Source organism: Tarenaya hassleriana, unplaced genomic scaffold (genome assembly GCF_000463585.1).
Source record: "Tarenaya hassleriana unplaced genomic scaffold, ASM46358v1 Cleome11, whole genome shotgun sequence".
Classification (NCBI taxonomy): Eukaryota; Viridiplantae; Streptophyta; class Magnoliopsida; order Brassicales; family Cleomaceae; genus Tarenaya; species Tarenaya hassleriana.
The window spans coordinates 3422804-3443872 of NW_010961290.1; the positions used below are offsets into that span (position 1 = coordinate 3422804).

At 32.9% G+C, this 21069-nt stretch overlaps 4 protein-coding genes and 1 long non-coding RNA gene across 5 annotated transcripts; 1 reads left to right on the plus strand and 4 right to left on the minus strand.

Annotated features, from left to right (window-relative positions):
- Positions 1-3153: 3153 nt before the first annotated feature.
- LOC104805789 lies at positions 3154-4177 on the minus strand. The gene is made up of 2 exons (XR_770561.1): positions 4045-4177; positions 3154-3512 (listed from the first exon to the last, which is right to left on the minus strand). It is a non-coding gene; the product is annotated as an uncharacterized LOC104805789 (long non-coding RNA).
- Positions 4178-4689: 512 nt separating this feature from the next.
- LOC104805790 lies at positions 4690-6644 on the plus strand. Its single transcript, XM_010530467.2, has 4 exons — positions 4690-4902; positions 5270-5336; positions 6037-6129; positions 6217-6644. Exons 1-4 carry the CDS (start codon positions 4741-4743, stop codon positions 6276-6278), a joined length of 384 nt encoding a protein of 127 aa, XP_010528769.1. The 5' UTR covers positions 4690-4740; the 3' UTR covers positions 6279-6644.
- A 1217-nt stretch (positions 6645-7861) lies between these two features.
- LOC104805791 (germin-like protein subfamily 1 member 18) lies at positions 7862-8938 on the minus strand. Its single transcript, XM_010530468.2, has 2 exons — positions 8716-8938; positions 7862-8614 (listed from the first exon to the last, which is right to left on the minus strand). The coding sequence occupies exons 1-2, from the start codon at positions 8927-8929 to the stop codon at positions 8070-8072; spliced, it is 759 nt and encodes a 252-aa protein (XP_010528770.1). The 5' UTR covers positions 8930-8938; the 3' UTR covers positions 7862-8069.
- A 2463-nt stretch (positions 8939-11401) lies between these two features.
- Positions 11402-15310, minus strand: LOC104805792 (U11/U12 small nuclear ribonucleoprotein 65 kDa protein). The gene is made up of 11 exons (XM_010530469.2): positions 15071-15310; positions 14618-14689; positions 14248-14481; positions 14008-14089; positions 13702-13884; positions 13299-13460; positions 13044-13217; positions 12470-12557; positions 12174-12232; positions 11862-11927; positions 11402-11736 (listed from the first exon to the last, which is right to left on the minus strand). The coding sequence occupies exons 1-11, from the start codon at positions 15253-15255 to the stop codon at positions 11650-11652; spliced, it is 1392 nt and encodes a 463-aa protein (XP_010528771.1). The 5' UTR covers positions 15256-15310; the 3' UTR covers positions 11402-11649.
- A 1956-nt stretch (positions 15311-17266) lies between these two features.
- On the minus strand, positions 17267-18794 carry LOC104805793 (NAC domain-containing protein 59-like). Its single transcript, XM_010530471.2, has 5 exons — positions 18520-18794; positions 18199-18400; positions 17769-18049; positions 17491-17525; positions 17267-17354 (listed from the first exon to the last, which is right to left on the minus strand). Exons 2-4 carry the CDS (start codon positions 18383-18385, stop codon positions 17496-17498), a joined length of 498 nt encoding a protein of 165 aa, XP_010528773.1. The 5' UTR covers positions 18386-18400; positions 18520-18794; the 3' UTR covers positions 17267-17354; positions 17491-17495.
- Between the last annotated feature and the right edge of the window lie 2275 nt (positions 18795-21069).

Consider the following 21069-nt stretch of genomic DNA (forward strand, 5'->3'; position numbering starts at 1 on the left):
TTTGAACGTTACTATTTTCAATAACCAGTAGACAAAAAAAAAACAACGCAATTTAAACCTGAAAAACAACAACGTATGTCGATTTGATTGGCCGGTTAACGAATAATAAAAACAAAGATGGGTATTTAAGTAAATAAATAAAAATAGAATTTTGGATAGTGAAAAAGATTGGAATATGAAATTGTATAAAGAGAAATAGCATGACTTAAATATGTTGTTACTAAAAAAACATAACCTGCTAAAAAGTGATGCGAAAATATGAAAAAAAGATAATTCAAAATTATAGACCATGCATGGATTTAGGAACTTTCAAAGCTCACAGAACAAAACACCATGTCTTTTCGATGTTTTGAAAACCGAATAATTCGGTTATAGTTTAGCATAGAGTCTATCAAGAAACTTATATATGGCAATTTGATTTGAGGAATATATTGCACTCAAAGCATGATTTATATATATATATATATATATAAATTTGTGGGGGAGGGGGGGCAATGCAAATACATGGACTAACCTTAGAAACTTGTATACAAGATGAATATTTTGAGCTAATCCGACCCCAAATATTGAATCTATAGATTTTGGGTTTCTGAATTTTGGATACCCACGAACGTGAATCGATTTGGTTGAGGCTAAAACACTCTACCACATATAACGACATCGGATATTCATGAAAATCCATCCGTAAAATCGTGTAATTCGAATTCAAAAACTCGGCCTACAGATAATATTATTATTCGTGTGACCGAAAATCGGTTTACGTCTGGCCAATTTCATTAGCAGCACGCCACGTGTATGATGCTCATTGGCTGTGTAATTCAAGGCTATGCATGTTTGATCGGGACAACGAGACGAACACGTGTGAGGAGAATGGCAACGGAATTGTATTCCATGTAGAGAAAAGTTGGGCACAAATTTAAAAAAAAAACCCAGAAATGCTCGTTTTATAATAACATTGGAATCTCAAGGGTTCAAATCCAATCGTGTAGAGGGGTGGGTATTCACCCGATTTTTTCCGATTTTTTAAAAGATGTAGTTGGGTCAAAGATAAAGTAAATTTTCACATTATAATAAAAAAAACATTGGAGATTCATTTCAAAAAAAATATTTTGATGTTTGGAAGAAGAAAAAATATAGTTTTGATATAAATATTTTGGTGAACATTTTGATAAAAAAAAATCTAGTTTTTTTTCCTATGATAATATTTTTTTTCATTTTATATATAGAGATGCCGATATAACTTGGTTGAATAAAATCTTTTTTCAAGGATTGTTATATTCTCCAAACACAATTTTGTTTACTTAGTCAATATGTCCATTTACCATTTTCATACATATATTCTTTTGCACTTGCAATTTTTTTTTTTTTACGGTTTAAAACCTTTAAATATGTTCCTACAAAACACCACTTTTAATTGCGGTCCATTTTCATGCATATATTCTCTTCTCATGCATATTTAGGACATAATTTTAAAACTATAGCCTTCTTGTTCGTTAAAACTATAATTCATTTCATCAGTTTTAATATCTTGTTTGTTTCATAACAATATATAATCCGATTGTTAGTAACATAGCATATTAAATTTTTTAATATAAATAAGTTTTTTAGAATTTATAATTATTGTGTATATATTTATATTCAAATATAATTTTTACTTGAAGTAGTTTTGTAATTTAATAATTAGAAAAGGTATTGGTTTTCGAAGAATTTTCTTCAACAAATAATTTAATAAACATTTATTCAAAATATATAAAAGAATTTTATATTAAAAATATATAAATTTTTTAAATTAATTCAAAATGTATATATATTAAAAACATGCTATATCAAAATTAAAATAAAACAAAAAGCTATAAATGCAAAATAATGAAAAACATATAAAAACTCAAAGACAATTAGACGAATAAAACAGATATATATTTTTAAATCTAAGTCTATATAAATATTATTTGTTAAAAAAAAAACAAAAGTGATTGGCACCCGAATAAGTTGACAAGCAATTTAATTTCTAATCACATGGAACGAATTATATACTCTTTTCCCACTCGAGTGGTTTATAATTGGTACAATTTGTGGCTGCCCTTTAAACCTCTAATGAGTTTCTATAGACCATAAGAGATTCCAATTCCCTAATTGATTGATTTTGAATATTTAAAATAAAATAATAATTAAGTATGCTCACACAAAGAATCTTGCGCGTTCATGACTCTGATGACAAAACCATACGAGCGAAAAGACAATGATGTTATAATGAATAAATATAAGAGATGTATACGACGAGAGGGGGATTAAATAGATATATTTCGTATTTATTTATTATTATATGAAATATATCCTAATAGCTTAAAACATGTATATGCACATTCAATGCAATTATATAATGTATATTCGCCGTATGAATGATTTCCGAATCTGACTACGACTCTATTGACCATTTATTACGTTTGGTCATAATGATAATGATGATGAAAATGCTATCTTTTTAATTTTAAAATAAATAAATCAACGAGTAAATGGGTTTGAATTTTCAAATAAATGATATTAATTTCGATAAGACTAATCTTTTTCCATTTTTCGGCATGTGAGACGACTATGGTTGTATGGTGGTGGTCAAGACGGTGCTTGAAATTTCTAAGGTCTTGCGCATTAAAATTTTGTATTGTATTAATATCATGATTATTTCAAAAACATTATATTACGTTGAATTAAAATCATTTTCAAACAATAAAAATAATTAAAAAAATGAGTTTAACACAAAAAATAAAATCAAAACTTTAAAATTTGAGAAATTCTTATAAATTAAAGATATTTTGATAATGATAAAAAAATATTATAGAAAATGATACCATGATATCTTGTTATTAACTATACACCACATGTATTAGTCGGCTTCAATAATTACATAATAAATTCAATTTTATTAAATTGATTTTTTTTTACAAATTATACAGTATTGGTGTATTGTACGTAGCCGTTGTTGATCATTCTTTTATTTATTTTTCATATTTTGTCTACGATTTTTTATTTATAATGAATTATCAATAAAAAAATGTTATACAAATGGTATCTGATTTAACTCGGGAGTTTGACGTACCACATTAAATTAGCACCCTACATGATAATAATGCAATACATATTATAACTAGAAAAACATTAAATTATCAATAATTCCATTTTACTTATCGAGGATGTAACAACAATACATATATTTTCCCATAATGTTGACAACATGAAAATGGAGGAGCAGCAATAGATTTTCTATTACATTATACCGAAAAGAAAAATAGTATATCGCATATAACTTAGCATAGATAATTTATACATTCGATTAAGAAATCAAAATAACATGAAAGATCCGTTGGTATGATGCAAAGGGCTATTTATTGGCGTTGGGCTAGAGATGGTGCCACTGCCGGCGACAAAATTTTGGCCTTTGGCGTGATCTGAAATGCTTGGCGGTGTAGCAATGGCGGCGTCGATGAACCGTTGTTTGGGATTTCTTTGCCCTAATTCTTACATGAAATAATATTAAAAAAATTTATGGTGAAGAATTTTCTAAAATGATGTTTGTTTACCGAGGAATGACCTTTGGATTTAGGTTCAATTTATTTTTGGTTTTTATATAAAAAAAATATATGTATTCATTTTGATTTCGTTTCTTTTCTTCTTTGGATTCAGTTTTATAAAATGAATATCTATTTACTTACAAAAAATTTGATTTTTATATTTTCGCCGATTGAGTTCACATTCATTTCGATTTCAATTAATTTCATTTAAAAAATATATAATCAATCAGTTTTAAAAATCGGATTAATTTGAAACGCCCTCGTATATGATTTTATTATAGTTCAATTCTCTGCATATGTAAATCAAAATATTTATTCCTAACCGATATCGAAAAAAATCAGAATTTATGTTTCCTTTACAAGATTTGGCACGTAAAATTTTGTGATTTCCAAAAATAATTTGTCAAATATAATATAATCCCGTTTGTACAAATCTTCAAAAGGGTTGGTAGACAAAGAGAGTACAAATACCACTTACTTGTAATTGGATACTCTTGTGTTTGGCCCGAACTCGTCCTCAATGCAAAACACAATATGAGAATCAAAGTAAAGAACCACACCACCACTTGCCTATGCATTCTAGCTTTGTGTTTAGAATGTTTTTTTTTCTAAAAAATATAAATATATTTGATTTTAGAATGTTTCACTTATGTGCGTTTATATAAATGAATATGAGACCTTTGACTTGTCAGCCATTTATTATTTCAAGAAGAAATGCACAAATTGGCGTACGGATGGATAGGGTTTTCATAAATTTAGAAAAGTCTTTATACAGAAATTATTTCCGTGTTACCACTAACCAATTTATAAAAATTAATGTAATGCCCATTTTCCATTTTGTCCTATTCAGAAACATGAAAACCATATAATGGTATATACCCATTAGCCCTACTCATTTTAAATTTATCCGAAACATTATTTGAATTTCGTAATTTTATGAGATAATTCTTTTTTACTAAATTATAAAATAATACATTTGATTTCCGTAATTACTAAATTACAGATTGCAACTTGAGAGATGGCCCAAAGGTGAAATATCTGATTTCCTAGAAGCCCAATTCCACAAACCCAATAAACAAATAAGTAAATATCTTTCGAAATTGGGGGATTTTAGGGTTTTAAACTTTAAGCGTGTCTAGGGCTAGTTTGCAAGGTGAAGCAAGCAACTTTAGAGATGGCGAAGTTCAACGAAGTGCAGAAGAGGAAGAGGGCGGCCAAGGCTGAGAGAAAACGAGCCCTTCACGGCGATCCTAACACCGGAAAATTGAAGCACAAGACTGAGAATCTCACCGTCTCCGGCAAACGCAAGCAGAAACTACTCCGGAAATGGCGCAGAGTATGTAATTCCTCTTACATGAGCACAAATTCACATACGTTGAGGTTGTTCTCCTTGTTTCTTTCATTGATCATTTCCGTGATTTCGAATCTATCGTTCGTATGAGACGGAGAACTGCATTATGTTTAGGTGTTTGGAGGGACAGGATTGTCTGAATTCGTGTGATAGAGTGCGGAATTTTGACGGGCATGTGGCTCTACGTTCTGGTTTCTGTGTGTATATGAGCATAGATGGATACTTGTTTATCTGGGTGTGTTTTTCTTTTAGTTTAATTTGTTGTGTGATTCGAAGATGATTTGGTTTTTCAAAACAGTAGAAGTTCTTCATGGGTTTCTTTTTATCTATTCCATTTCATGACGGAGAACAGGAGCAGAAGGAGATGATGGAGAAGGGTCTTGTTACCATGGAAGATGTGGAGATGGCTTCTGCTGAAGGTAATTTCTCCTGCAAAGTCACCAAGATTTCGTTTTGTTAATTTATTGTACTAAAACAAGAAAGTCTTCTCTTAGTAATTCTGTAGTGTACAATCTAATATGTTAGGCAGTCTAATTATGACTTTCAGTTCGATTCTGATGATCGGTCACGAACACACTTTGATGCTCAATGAAAGAGTTGAAAAGGGAACCTCTTTCAGATAAGAAAAACTTTATCCCGTTTATTCAATCAGTAGATTATGTATGTAAAATCAATGAAGTGTTTACTATGTTTATTTCAGAGATCTTGTAGAAAGTATGTTCTTTCAGAATTATCATCACCCTATAACCATTTTTTTTTTACCTTTTCTGTTTTCCTATTTAGAAACTTGTTATTCATTTTCTTTCTCGATTTTTTCCATTGCGCTGTAAAACCAAAGAAAATACTGGAATGTATATAGTGGTCATACACTGTCAGCATAAACTAGTATGGTTTGATCCAGCAAATGATGTGCCTTCTTTTCCAACAACAGTGGATTTCAGTATGTCATGTCTGCTTAATGGCTTAGGACCGATGAATGAATTGCTCCATGATACTTGTTTCTAGTTATGCTAAAGACACTCTTTTTCTGTGATTATGGTACTTGTATTATTTCCTGCTTGACTGACCACTTTCTACAGTACAAAAACTGAAATGCTGGTTTCTTAATTTTTGTCACAGCATCTGATATAGGTACATCTGGAGACGCCAAGAAAACCTCGAAAAAGTTCAGCGTGAAGAAGAGCTTGAAGCTCAAGACATTGAACCGCAAAGGTGAGCCTTGAATGTCTTGTGCACAGTCCTGTAACTTTCTTGACTTGGCTGATATTTGAAATAACATAAATGTCGTCAATGGCACAGGTAACAAGAAGAAAGGATCCAAGCCCGTCACGGAAGAATCTGCGGATCTCATGTTAGAATGAATGAACTTAGGTACAACCCTCCCCTTTTGACGATCACTAACTACCGGATACTGGCTATTACAAATTGGGTGGCGTGTCCCTCCTTTGCCCACCTTAGCTATGTTTCTAAGGTCAGTTCAGAAGTTTTGGTTGCCATTATCAATCGGCATGTCTCTTTAACTTTCTTGGGGATGCAACTGTAATGTAAACGAACGGAGGGTTGGGCAGATCTTCTATCTTTTTTGTTTCTGAATCTTTTGGGTTATCAGATTTGGGTGGATTAAGGGATCGATCACACATGGCTATGCACTCTGACTCTATGTACAAAAGTTGCTTGTTTTGATCAAGTTTCCTCAAGTACGCCGGTAAGCTTACAACCCGCGTTTAGATTGTGGTGCTTGGCGGTGTAAAACGAGTCGGCTCGATTTGGCCCTCGTAGATTCTGAGTTAAATCGGCCCGGCTTGACTCGTTTTTAAACGGGTCATGAATTACTCAACCTTATCTATCTCGGTTCACGTAGCTAGTGTGACAAACGAGGCGGTTCTTTGCAGAAAGCGCCATCTTAATCTTGAATATCATTTTGGTTTTTAACATTTATATTAAAAGTTCCAAATATAAATAAATATAAAAATTTTGGGATCTTTTTTTTTTTTTATAAATGTTCTATATATCAAGTAATTCGTAGTCTAATTAAATAAATTAACAAATGCGTTTGTTTGTATCCAGTCTGAACAAACAGAAAACTATAATTCATTCAAACACAAATAAATATGATATTAAATTCTATTTGTATTTGTAATTTCGTATACTTGTAAAACTAAACCATTGTCGGTTCGCGATCTGGTTCGATTTGGCATGATTTTGAATTTTGATTCCAAAAATGTTTCGATCGGACTCGTGTGATGTTACATCCCTTATTATTTGTCAACAACGTAGAGTACCTAACCTGCTCGATCTTCAAATTTTACATATCCGAACAATTTGAAGAATTTTGGTATAGATTTTAGGCCGCAAACTTAGATTTCGACGGTACGTAACGGTCGGATATTTGATAGTTTGGGTTAATCGAATTCAGAATTTGAACGGTTCGAAATTCAATCTCAAATCCTTGTACCGAATAGTTGAGTTTTGGGTATCCTGTGACAATCAAAATATTCTGGTAATTATGTATATCCGTAATATTATTGTAATCAAATTTGTATGATAATATTTTGTTTTTGTGCATGACACTGTTTTGCCATGTTTTTCTCCCGTTCTTTTTATTGTCCTTGTGATTTTTTTTTTTTGGCACTATCGTTTTTTTAATTTAATTCAAAATGCAATGGTTTTACCCTTCTTTACCTGCCCATTTTTACTCAGGTAAACATAAAATAAAAAATTACTTTGAAAACTAAGCTAACATTGAATATTTGTATTAACTGGTTTGAGTTTTGTTTCCCTTAAAAAAAATATAGAAACTCGAGTTTTATTATTTATGTATAATAATTTCATTAAGCCACTGAAATATGTCTGATATAAGTTATAAACTGGTATACAAATTCCTTACAAAACACATTAACAAAGACAAGGATCGAAATTAAGAACAGAAACAATAAAAAAAAACTTTGATAAGATAAGTATTTATCATTTATTAATTGCAAAAACCAACTTCGAAATGTCCACGGCAGGGATATTACACAAAGCCAATATATATGAATCTATGACAGATAAGATAACGGCCCAAAACCGTTGTTTTATTACATTATATAACTTTTGTCACAAGATAACAAAGTGGCGCATTCTCACGATATGTTGTGTCGTTTCAATAGACTTCAGGCCGCAAACTTAGCCTCAAGCTCCTTAACGATTTTCACGTCCAGCTGGAACGCCCTCGCCAAAATCTCTGGATTGATCGGAGGGTTCGACCCGAAAACAGCGTTTGCGATCGTGATAACTCCAGGGTTCTGACTGCCGAGACCCGCAAACGCAACCGCGGGCACCTTCCCGATATTAGCCTGAAAATGGATCATACCGATGGGGAAGACGAAAACGTCACCAGGGTACAAGACCTTAGAGAAGAAACGGTTGTTGTCCTGATTGGACGAGACGAAACCGACGAGTAGAGTTCCCTCGATGACCACGAGAATCTCCGAGGCACGAGGATGAGTGTGAGGCGGGTTCTGGCCGTAAGGGGCATAGTCTATGCGTACTAAAGACACTCCCAATGTGTTCAGGCCGGGAATCTGGTCGACGTTCACCGTTGTAACGTTCGAACCGACTTGGTTATTGGTATTTCCGGGCTTGTTCAGACCGGAGAAGAAGAAATCATTGGCGTTGGCTAGTTGAGGATCCTTACAAAACCTCCCATTCACAAACACTGCGAGTTTTGAAGGCATCACGTACAAGAGTTACGTACATGTTAATGCGTATTATCGAAATCGAGAAAAAATGGTAAAAAGGGCAAAGAAATCGACGTACCGCCGCTCTTGAGGTCATTAATGGCGACGCAGAAGTCTTGGAGAGGACTTGGATCGTAAGCGGAGGCAAAGGAAGAGGCCGTAGCCAATATGGCAACAAGAAGAGACCAGGAAAACTTCATCTTCAGACAGAAGGTTTCTCCTTGTGCTCTTACAAAAGCTTTGTAGCGTTTGCTGCTTCTGTTGTAAGAGCGAAGTGAGATGTGTTGCTGCATGGACACAAAGCACTCGTGAGTATTTATAAGGGAACTAATGAACAGTCACGTTAGACGACATATTCTACTATTAATATTATAATAATTTTTTGTGATTATACGTTCAAAAGCAGCAGTTAAAAAATATTTACCAAGTCTCCGTTCGTATATAAAAATATCTCTATCGACCCCATGGAGACATAAAATAATACATATAGTTTTTTTTTGGTAATACATATAGTTATTCTCTGTGCAAAATTTGATGTCTTATTGTTATTAGACTTTTGGAAATATAAATCCAAAATGTTGAATGTAACATTGCAGCATAAACAGATTTTTTTTTACATTAATTTTCACTGTATTAATATGTATAGAACAAATAAAAATATAGAAAATTAATATGCATCATAGAAAAAACAATAAGAACAAAATATAAGATTTAATATGAACAAGTCAAAAAGCATTACGAGCCAATTAAATATTCAAAATTTAAATTTCTTATGATTGGGACGAAAGAACTAATAATATGTTGAGAAGTTGCATCAACCATCCACCACTTTTTATACGTTTAAAAAAAATTTGATAAATAAATTTTATTGCCAGTTTCGTCCCTTAATGACATGATTAATAAATTCGTAATATGATAATAATAAAGTTAGAATTAAAATTATAAAAGATGAGCACTTGAACGTGTGTAATGTATATTTCATATGAATTCAAAATCTCGTTTTACTATATAAACAATTTTTTTACATGAGTATATTTTAATGTGTTCACATATTTTTATAAATTAATTAAAAATTATTAAGCAAACAAATCTGGTATTAATTATTATGGATGGGTATTTCATGATACCTAAAACCCAACTAGATCAAATAATATCTTAATTAATCAAAATTAAAAATTAAGCCATTTCAAATATACATACAATCTAAAAGTACGAAACTATAAAAAAACAAAAAACAAAAAGATTTTCAATTATTTTTCAAGAAAAATTAGATTCCAATCAAATCCAAAAATAATAAAATAAAAACTAAATTGATATATTTTCTAAAATAAAACAATACGAATCCGAAAATAATTGAATTTGAAACTTAACAAAATAAAACAAATATCAACCCTAACTATAATCTTTAATTTCACAAGTGAAACTTTAAAATCAATCAAAATATGACACTGTTCACCATTCGACTTTTAAAAAAAAAATTAAATTTAATAATAAGTTTCTTATTTTTTTAAGCATGATCCATAGAATTTGAAATAACATCAGATGATCTTAATAAATACATGGCTAGAAAAAGAAAATATTAATAATATTAATATTTATAATTACAAGATTGTCAAAGGCATGCTTTTCTAGGCTAAGTAGGATATGCATCTCAGTCAAGAATCCTCTTCGGGTCTTGCCTTTTTCTCCAAGTTTGATATTCTAGAAAATGTTATTTTCATCCATGTTGAATTAGTCGTATTAATATCAGTTTCAACCACGAATTAGCATTTTAAGGATGTCTTAATAGAGTTGCTAAGGAGTTGTTAAGTGGGTCCAAATAAACATAAATACTATAAAATATATAAATCCAAAAGTTTTGTTTGTTGGGTAGATATAAAAAAACGAAATATTCTTTTAACCTATTTAAAAAATAAAATCCCATAGTAACCTAATCAATTTTTTAAAGTCAAAATAAACTAATTATGTATTATAAAATTTTAATAGAAGTTCAAGCAATTGTTTTTATATATATACACGTACTACTTCCAATTTAATAAGCTCGATTTTTATTTTCGAGAGTCGAACAAAAAATTATAAAAAGAAAAAAAAAAGCACGCGCTATTTAAAATAGTTATGCTAAAATTTTAATATATTTTTTTTATCATATTATGCTTCTGTAATTAAGATAAACCTATGTTCGTAATTAATTTCTATTTGAATAATATATATGTATTATTACATATATATTTGATTGATGTGGCCAAATAGCTATTTATAAATCCATCATTTTGATTATCACTTCAAATTTATGGATTCTCTGTATACATAAAACTAAAACAATTTAGCAGTAACTGACATAATTAATTTCAACCATTAACACACGTCCATTTTTATTTTTTACCAAGTATCATATATTTATGAAAATGAAAAGAAATTGAATGACATGAACGACTGTTAACAATAGAAAGCGATCGCATAGATAATTGATCACTTGTTTCAAACTATTATAATAAAAAAAAAGGTTTAACTATGATAATTTAGCATCATTAATAATTATTGGAGATTTAAACTACAGGACTAGGTAATGTAGTTTAATATCTATATGTATAACACTAACTAAGTTTCATACTTTTATAATAAAAACAATTATTTTTTACAATTTGAAAAGTTATAATAACATTTCTTTGTAAACCTTTCTTTGTTAGTAGAATATTTTTACATTTTTGTTAGTAGAAAATAACTAAAACCAACTTTAAAGATCTTACAAACTCAAAGAAATTTAGTGAAGACTCTTTGTAACCTTTTACTTCATACTGAAAACTGATTCCGTACAATAAAAGCAATGTAAGTTATGTAACTTACCAGACCAGATATTTCATCCATTGCCCACAATACAGTTCCAACAACATAGGAGATAGAGTTAGGACATGAAATACGGTTTCATCCATGGAAAAAAAAAACACATCCAAAGAAACGAATTCCGCATATTTTCATCCCAAGTCCCTAAGTTAGATGAAGAAGCCTCTGCTCTTCACTGTTGTGCCTTTACAGTTCCTGGATTCCTACCGAATTGGATTATCATCGGCTTGTTCTTGAACATGAAACCATTCACGAGATTCTGCAAGACCAAACCAATACTATCAAAATTTCTCTCATTTCTGACCACAATCTTCTTACTCACTAGAGTATAAGGCTTTGTATTTCAGTTTCAACAATCAGACAAGGGAAGGGTAGGGATTGCACCAGAGCATGATGGGCGAGTTCCACCGATGGAAACGTTACGAAGGCTTGCCCTCTCATTCTTCCCTCCTGGAATTCAGAGAAATATCATGAACTTAATACACAACCATATTTACAAGCAGGAGGCTTTCCATGTAGTGACTTTATCTTATCTTTCATGTTTGTATCGGTTGAGATAGAGGTTCAAAAGCTTTACAGATTAAGGAGTTTCAGAGATATGCTATCAATTTTCTCCAAAGGCATGATGAACCATGTTTCAGAAAGCTGGACGACAAACTAACACAATTTTACATTTTTAATTCGTAGAAGAATTACCTGCATCAGCCGCACACCAAGACTGGATTTCGCTTTGTCTATGCTTCCAAACAGTGACCCTACAAAAATCCCCAGCAGAGATGCACATTAGTATATTAGATTTCAGCAGTCCCAATGCGACATAGAAAAAAAGCTTCACAAGCAGAAGATAGAGACAACCGTTGTTCTTGACATGAAAATAGATATTTCAGCATTTAGACTCCTCAAATTTCAAGACATCTTCATCTGAGAGGGTTGATTTGACATTGAAGGGCATTGCATACTGATACAGCAAGTGTAGCAGCGAAGTGTCTTACCAAATATGTAATAGAAATCATCAGGAACAACATCTTTGGCAAGGTTTTTGATGTACAAGACAGGGGCAGGATTCCCCGCTGTGTAGTTCTGCACAAGAAAACCAGAAATAGCATTCTCAAAGGCTAAGGATCTAGTGATAAATAGATAAATCATAATCATTTGTTTGATTAATCATAGTGATGTTGAAAAACCAATATCAACTAGCCACTACCACCATGCTATTTTGCATTCTAAACCAAACTGAGACAGCTTATTGAAACTAAACATCTAAATTTGAGCTAAACCCATGTGAATAACAAATCATCTAATGCAATCTAATACCACGAAGAAAAAAAGGATACACTATTTTACAAAATTACATCAAAAACTGTTTCACAAACAATCAATGGTGGACACATCTCCAGCAACAAAAAGTGCAGAACAAATATGCCAAACTACTCTTGTTAAACTTTCGCTTACTGTAGTAAAATAAAAGGGTCAAGTTGATGATGTCAAGATGTCATATATTGTCTTCACATAATTCCAAATATTCTTCTACATGTAGTGTGTATCAGCATATCCTAATTTCCATACCTTGAACATTGGAAGTGATAGAATTTCCTCTGGAGGTAACCTTCCTTTCTCCAAATCCTCTGGAGCTGCAAAAGACTTGCACTCCAAATCCTCCTTATTGGGCTCCTCCACAGGGCTTTCGTCTTCATTATCCTCTTTATGCTCGCTTTGAGCAACCTTTGGCGTAATCTTGATCTGCCAAGAGCCAAAAGAAAATAATCAGTAGAACCGTGCAGAAATATTTCCTGAAAGGCTATTGCGGATAAGATGGGAGACCTGCATAACAGGTTTATTCTTTTTTATCACAGGGATCTCTTTGGGTGTCAAGGTTGAGGGCTTCACTCCAACAGTCTCATGTGCCACGTCTTTATCTATACCAGGACCAATGACAGCTTCAGGTCTAGGACGCTTTCTTCCTGATTTAGCCATACTAATTTCCTACAAAAAATATCATGACAAAATTTTGAACTGGTCAGGAAACAGCATGTAAGAATAGGGCTAGTTCAGAATAAACTACATTTCAGCACAAGAATGTTTACTGACCCAAGAACAAAGGCGAAAAAGGGAATAAGATGGGGACTTTGAAATGGAACTTCTAGTTACTGAAACGGGGTAGCATGACAGTCGAATCCATACTTAATGACATCGTAAACTTCAGTGTTTATGACAAGAAGTTTACCTCATCAGATTCCATCTCCGACTCACTGCTAGACTGATGCTCCATAGTAAGTTTCACATCCATAGGCAATGGAGGTAGAGGTGGCTGAGCTGCTGTCGCTGATACTGGAGAAGGTAGCGGTGGTGTCGGCAGGGCCATACGGAAAGGAGGTGGAAGATTCATTTTGTTCATCAGATGTAATACCTGTACTTGAGAGGCGTAAACTACTTTTCTGGTTCTCTTTAATATTTGATAATAGCCGATATCTATAAATGATAAGAAAACAAACTTATTCTCCAATCGTATATAATGAGGGTAGAACTAAACCTGGGTGTATAGGCGTGGAACAGCAATAAGCGCATTAGTGATGTTCGCCAAAATATTTGGATCAGGTGGAGGGTATGCATATCTGCAAGGTGAATCAGATCATGGGTATAAACAAAATTAGTATCTAAAGCAGGCATGGGGTCCTATGTGTTTCACGGATGGGCAAGAGAACTTAAGCATGCGTCTGAGATAGGGAGCAAAAAAGGGGAATCTAAAAAGAATATCAGAAGAACAACTTACTCGAGGTGAGGAGGAAATGGATAGTTTATGCCGTGTTTTGGAGCAATCGGTTCATTAGACAGTGTGGCCCTGGAGTTGGGATCATCATTGCTATCTTTCGTAAAAGCATTTTCCTTATTCGTAGACAAGTACTCCTGTCCGTCTTTCCCAGATTCTTCAATTTGACATGACTTCTTATTATCGTTTCGCTTATTGGCCCTCTGCACCTGTAGAACCTTTCCGAGAAACCTCAGCCTAGCCTACCATTAAATGAAAACTGGTCAATACTTGGCTTATCACTGATTCAAAATCCAATAGCAGATGAAATAAGACATACCATGGAATAGTAGGGAACAAAGAAGAAATAGACGGGTAAGTTCCAAAGTTGTACCCGTTTAACTGACGATGTGCTTGAGAGGCTATTGCTTCATTTTTGAAATCCACGAATGCACAGTTTCTCAACCTGCAACAAGGATATTTCTAATCAAATCAAATTACTCCTTTGAAAGATGAACACTAATTTATGAAACCTCCAAGCATATATTATTAGATCTTTTCCTTTGTAAACCCAATAAGTCAATTATACAACTAAAGAGAAATTTCAACTTCTCAAATGATATATGATGTGACCCATAATGCCATAAAGAATAAAAACATCACTAGAATCTCTCTGAAACCTTCAATTCATATAACACCATGAACAGAACTACGACCAGACACAAGATTCATCAACAAAAACCTAGAATTTACTACCCCTGTTAACGGGATTTAAAGACACAACAGGCCTCGAATCCTAAACTGAGACCAATTAACGAACGTAGGGCTACTCATTGAATTGAATTACCTTCCCCCGGAACAAGGACGAACAGAAGAAGCTCCATACTGGGAGAGAAGGCGAGAAACGATATCATGAGGAATTCCATCAGGAAGATGCCGGACCAGAAGAGTTATCGCCAACGGGTCTGCGACATGAGACTCTGATCGATCTGTCTGAAGGTTGATTGGCTCCGATGTCCGATGACCAGCCATGGAAGCTTGAGGCCAACGCTGGGAAGTTGCGGCGGTGAAGAAAAAAAGGAAATAAGAAAATAATGAAATATCGAGTTGGATACAATAAATATAATAATATTTAATTATAAATTATATATAAATCTTGGTATACAATGAGATGCAATCTAAACCGCTGATTTTGAAATATGAACCAAATCATGCATCCTTCAATGCAATCTGAACTATCAGCTAATTATATAATTAGGGATTTATAAGATAAAATAATACTGCATGAAAAATACATAGTAATTGTGGTATATATACGTCTAGAGTCACCGAATGTTTGTACCCACTTGTATAATTAATTAAATTACTAAAATATCCCTAAATTAATTTGCAAATATTAATATGGAAAATTGTAGGGATTACGCATGGATGAAATTAACGGGTCGAGTTGCTTTAGACACAAGATTTGAATTACTAATTAAGACTTGCATTACATGTTAACATTTCTCAGAGGATTTATCTGAAGTCGCTGTCGGTTTTCTTCTATATATTTAAAATTGTATTTATTCGTTGTTTTCTTTATTTAGAAATGGGGAAAAGACATTAGGGAGAAATTTTCTGCGTAAAATTCGGAAATAATTCACATGACTTGTTAGCCTCATCCCCTCCTTCATATACACATGTCGGCCTTAGAACATTTTTTTAGTTTCAATTATTTTTTTTTAGATAACCGGTATCATCCACTCATTTCGGGATCAAAAGTAAACTATGTGATCCCAATTCAAAGGTCAAATTCGGGATAGAACAAACACTCTATGTTCTCTAATTCACCGGTTCAACTATCGAAATTAGATTCAATTATCTTATTTTCTATATTCGTTTCTATAAAATCTACACTAGTTTTTTTTTATATTAGTTCAATTCATATTTTTCAATTATATTAGGATTCACGTTTAAAAAAAAAAGCTTTTTCATTTTCTAAAAAATCAATTTTTCTTCAACTTTTTTGGTCATTTTTATATTCAATTTTTATTTGGTTGATTTGGTTATAAAAAAAATCATATGTATTGGCCCTTGTATAAATCTCTAAAAGCACTCTGAAATGAATATGAATCCTACACATGTTTGTGTGTATATATATACATATACAAATCCGAGTATAATTGTGAAATTGTAATCAAACCCCTTTTCTATATGAAATTAGCTACAACTTAACCTAGCTATGCTCTAGAGACGATACGAATCATGAACCCACCACATTCTACTTTCAAATATATATATATATATATATATATATATAAAAGATGAAATATAAATAGAGAAAAAAAATATTCGAGCCTAATCATCGAATCAGCAGTCCCAAATATTCCCCAAGAATTCCGCGAAATCTTCATAAGATTCGCTACTCCCAATGAACATCTTCTTATGCCCCGACGAGGACACATCGTTCGTGTTGTTGTAGTGGTTCACATCCACGCTGAGTCCCGACTGAGTTGAAGACATCGGCTCCGGGTTCGGGCCCGTTTCTCCATGACCCGACCCGTTTAAGAACGAAACGCCCACTTCATTAGGGTTTTGCTGCATTAGTGGAGCTCTGAAGTATTGGTTTGCGGCGGTGTACTGTAACTCCGGTGGACCCCCTGCGGAGAAACTAGGACCGGGTCGACTCGAGGAACTCGTGTCAACGAGTCGAGGGAGAGAGGAGAGGCCATAGAGAGAAGAACCGATATTTTGGTCGAACGAGTTCATCGCGTTTTCATCGATCGGGATCTTGTTTGATGATCCAAGATGCTTGTGGTGAATTCTACAGACAACCCATTCGTCCTGCACGTATCTCCATGACCCGACCCGTTTAAGAACGAAACGCCCACTTCATTAGGGTTTTGCTGCATTAGTGGAGCTCTGAAGTATTGGTTTGCGGCGGTGTACTGTAACTCCGGTGGACCCCCTGCGGAGAAACTAGGACCGGGTCGACTCGAGGAACTCGTGTCAACGAGTCGAGGGAGAGAGGAGAGGCCATAGAGAGAAGAACCGATATTTTGGTCGAACGAGTTCATCGCGTTTTCATCGATCGGGATCTTGTTTGATGATCCAAGATGCTTGTGGTGAATTCTACAGACAACCCATTCGTCCTGCACGTATTTATATATATATATATGTTTTCACTAACATTAGTATTTTGATTAAACTTTATAATATTTTGATTGATAATAAATAAAAAAAAGCTTTCAACAAAAAAAAAGTTACTAACTTTCGAAAGATTCTAACCTTCTCTAACACACAACGTTGTGATTTTTCGACACCTACGTGAAAGAAACTCTTAGCCAAACACTAAAGAAACGATGCCAAAGCAGTGAAATATGCATGACACTATGCAATCTGCAACACTTTAAATGGCAAAAACTATACCAAGAAGAAGAAGAAAAACTCAACCTTTTTCTCTTTTTTTTCTCACCATAACATAAAGTGCTGTAACAATCTAGGAACGTATATATGGTTTGTGGTCATGCACATACATACATATATATAGGTGTGTATATATATACCTTGGAGAACCTATTGAGGTTGGGGAAAGGGAGATTTCCCTCGAGACGATATTCGTGCATGACCCAATTGGTCTTCTCTCCTTTAGGGGCTCTTCCTTTGTAGAAGACAAGAGTCTTCCTCATCCCGACAAGATACCCTTTGCCTCTAAAGATCTCCTTATCTTTCCCCGTCGCCTTCCAGTAACCGGACTCTGTCGCGCGATTTGTCCTCATCCCCGTCGGGTATTTCCTATCCTTCTGGCAGAAGAAGTACCACTCCTTCTCCCCCATCTTCGCTTTCTCTGCAACGCCGTACATGGAACAGATGCGTGCAAGAAACGAGTAAGAAAGATTGAATCTTGATCGTAAATATCGGAAACCCTTGAATTCTGACAGTCGTGAAAGAAACTTAGGCTCGGAGATGGGATTATATATGTGTATATACACTCACCGTGTAGATCCCAAGGCTCACACCTGTTAAGATCGGCTTCACCGACCGCGGCGGCTGAGAATTTGCTGTTCATCACCTTCTCCGTCAAATAACAAGTTATGATCTCTTCGTCCGTTGGATGAAATCGAAATCCGGGCGGCAAGTCAACCAGTCCCCCTCCCTTGCTGTTGTTCTCAATTTCCTCCATTTCCACACAAAAACCCTGCAGATTCAAGAACAAGATAGATCTCTGTCTGATTAGGGGCCTGATCGAAAATCCGTAGAAAAAAACTCGGTTTTCAATGAATTTTCTTGATGCAACTCAGAGGAACAAAGACAAACCCGGATCTTAATTTTGTCAAAAAATGAACCGATTGAGAAGGTGGATTTCAGAAGCTTTTGCTCTATATGAAACTCGAGATATATATAAGATCGTGTGTGTGTGTATATATATATATATATATATATATATCCGTGGGTGTTTTGTATAGAAGAATGATCAATATAAGGAGAAAATTTCAGAGGGATGTGTGAAAGAAAAAAGTACAAAAGAGGAAGAAAACGGTGCTTATATAAAGGAGCTTCTTCGAGGGGACAAGTCTCGTTAGAGGTAAATTCCGTGGGCTGCAAGAAAACTGGTTATATTGTTGAAGAAGCCACGGACAAATAATTCACCAATTAATTTTATTATTAATTTTCATGTTTAATTTATTTATATTTCTATTGGGATATATTGTCATAGTGATAGATTCATTGGATGTGATCCATCGATTAGTAAAGAGTGTTCAATAAATAAAAAGGACCAAAAAAATTACCGAATCATTTCGCATGGAAATTTGATATTACATATTAAATATATCGGTTTGATATTTACTTTATTTAGAGGTAAATAAATTTAAACCTCTGTCAGTGTCGTAAATACAAATTTTCTATATATTCTAGATAATAATATAATGGTATTACTAATACTGTGTATATTCATGTTCTAATAAACAATTTTTTAGCTTGAAAAACGGAGGGTTTATGGGACGTGGGTCCATGGTTTTTTTTTTCATATTTAAATTCTTTAATTTTAGTTGAAATTATTTATTGCTTTAATAAGAAGACTTCGATGACAGGTAATAAAAAATTAGGATACGAATTTCGGTTTTACATATATTTTGATTTAGATTTGGTTACTAATGAGAAAACATCCGCTTTCTAAAAAAAAAATTGGATTTTAAAATTTTCAATTAATTTTATATTTTTTTCAAATTCGGATTCAATTTATAATTATATAAATCAATTCAATTTATATATAATACCGAATATTCACAATTTAAACGTAAAAAATATATATTAAGAATAAATAAAAATATATACCTCGCGATTCATTTTATATTTCATCAAATTTCCTTATAACAAATGTCATCATTCCGAGTGGGCCCAATCCTTTTGAGTAATGAGAACTCGAAAAAGCATTTGACTTTTTTACCCTCAAAGCCGAATCAAAGGGAACAAAGGGTCCCACAATCCGATGGTGACAGGACTTCCACGTCATCGTGCTTCCGCAATCGTGGGGTCTATATTTCGCCAAGTGTAGGACAACTCAGATGGACGTGTGCTAGAAGATAACATTTAACAATCTTTCCAAGTAAATAAAATATATAAAATAAGGGATAATCACATAAACATATCCGAATTTTTACAAAAATTCTAAATAAATACCCGAACTATAAAATTATCATATAAATATCTAAATTTTTCAAAACTCTCACATAAATACTCAAATTTTTAAATTTTTTTTAAATCAAACAAACGCAACTGCTGACTCAGTAAAAAACTGTTAACTTAGCAAAAAAACTGCTGACTCAACAAAAAACTGTTGATTCATCATTCAAAAATATTATTAAAATTGGCATGTTTTTTCTTGAGTCAACAATTTTTTTTGCTGAATCACCAGTTTTTTATTGAGTCAGCAGTTGCGTTTGTTTGATTTGGAAAAAATTTAAAAGTTTGGGTATTTATGTGGAAGTTTTGAAAAGTTCAGGTATTTATATGACAATTTTATAGTTCGAGTATTTATTTGGGATTTTTGTAAAAGTTCGGGTATTTTTATGCGATTACCCCATAAAATAATTAATCGATCCCATAAATAAATGACATCTTAGTGATTCGTAATTGACATGAAAATATGTAAGATAATTGCAGGTCATTTACTAAATTTATTATGTGTGTGTTGTGTCAATTATGTTTTGCGGTTAACTTTTTTGCTCCTATTACATAAAATCAAAATTTTTTATAAAAACAATAAAATTTGAATTGGACAGAAAAAACTTATTAAAAAATAAATATTTTTTAATGAAAATAAAAAAAATTAAATAGGCTACGAATCAATGAAATCTAAACTAATCGAATGACAATTTTAATTTCAACATCGTTACCACCCATTTTTTGTTCATATAAATATAAAACATTTTTTCAAAATATATTCCGAAATTGACATCAGATACTATAAACATACCATTTGTTGCCATCTTCTCACTCATCTTAATTAAACGCTACCAAAATGTCATTAGAATTTGAAGGAAAACAATATATATAATTATTATTATTATTCAACGATTTTTTTTTTGAAGCATCAATCATGATGATGAGTAGACATTCAAAAAACCCTAATTGACTGTTTCATGGTTAGAGACAGTTGGACGGCATCCGGACAGATTGGATATTCTGGAGGCTCGAGGCATATCTGCATGTGATCAGATTTGTCACAGAAGATAATCTTCTTAATTAATGTAATATAATCCCTTTCTTAATCACTAATTAATCTATTACTTGTAATTGCTTTCACACTGCTATGAAGTATCAAAAACTGACCAATCGAGACCCTTTTCCCCCATTAAATGTGTT

Bases quoted from the DNA above. Each gene is read 5' to 3' on its own strand.
- LOC104805792 (XM_010530469.2), bottom strand. From the start codon at position 15,255: ATGGCTGGTCATCGGACATCGGAGCCAATCAACCTTCAGACAGATCGA. The intron at 13,885-14,007 runs GTTTAGTTCTAC...TCTCAAGTACAG, and splicing joins TTCCACGCCTATACACCCAG to GTATTACATCTGATGAACAA. The intron at 11,737-11,861 runs GTGCAATCCCTA...TTGGTCTTGCAG, and splicing joins AACTCGCCCATCATGCTCTG to AATCTCGTGAATGGTTTCAT.
- LOC104805793 (XM_010530471.2), bottom strand. From the start codon at position 18,385: ATGGAGGAAATTGAGAACAACAGCAAGGGAGGGGGACTGGTTGACTTG. The intron at 18,050-18,198 runs GTGAGTGTATAT...ACGGCGTTGCAG, and splicing joins TGAGCCTTGGGATCTACACG to AGAAAGCGAAGATGGGGGAG. The intron at 17,526-17,768 runs GTATATATATAC...TCTTTCACGTAG, and splicing joins ACCTCAATAGGTTCTCCAAG to GTGTCGAAAAATCACAACGT.
- LOC104805791 (XM_010530468.2), bottom strand. From the start codon at position 8,929: ATGCAGCAACACATCTCACTTCGCTCTTACAACAGAAGCAGCAAACGC. The intron at 8,615-8,715 runs GTACGTCGATTT...CAAAACTCGCAG, and splicing joins TAATGACCTCAAGAGCGGCG to TGTTTGTGAATGGGAGGTTT.
- LOC104805790 (XM_010530467.2), top strand. From the start codon at position 4,741: ATGGCGAAGTTCAACGAAGTGCAGAAGAGGAAGAGGGCGGCCAAGGCT. The intron at 4,903-5,269 runs GTATGTAATTCC...GACGGAGAACAG, and splicing joins TACTCCGGAAATGGCGCAGA to GAGCAGAAGGAGATGATGGA. The intron at 5,337-6,036 runs GTAATTTCTCCT...TTTTTGTCACAG, and splicing joins GGAGATGGCTTCTGCTGAAG to CATCTGATATAGGTACATCT.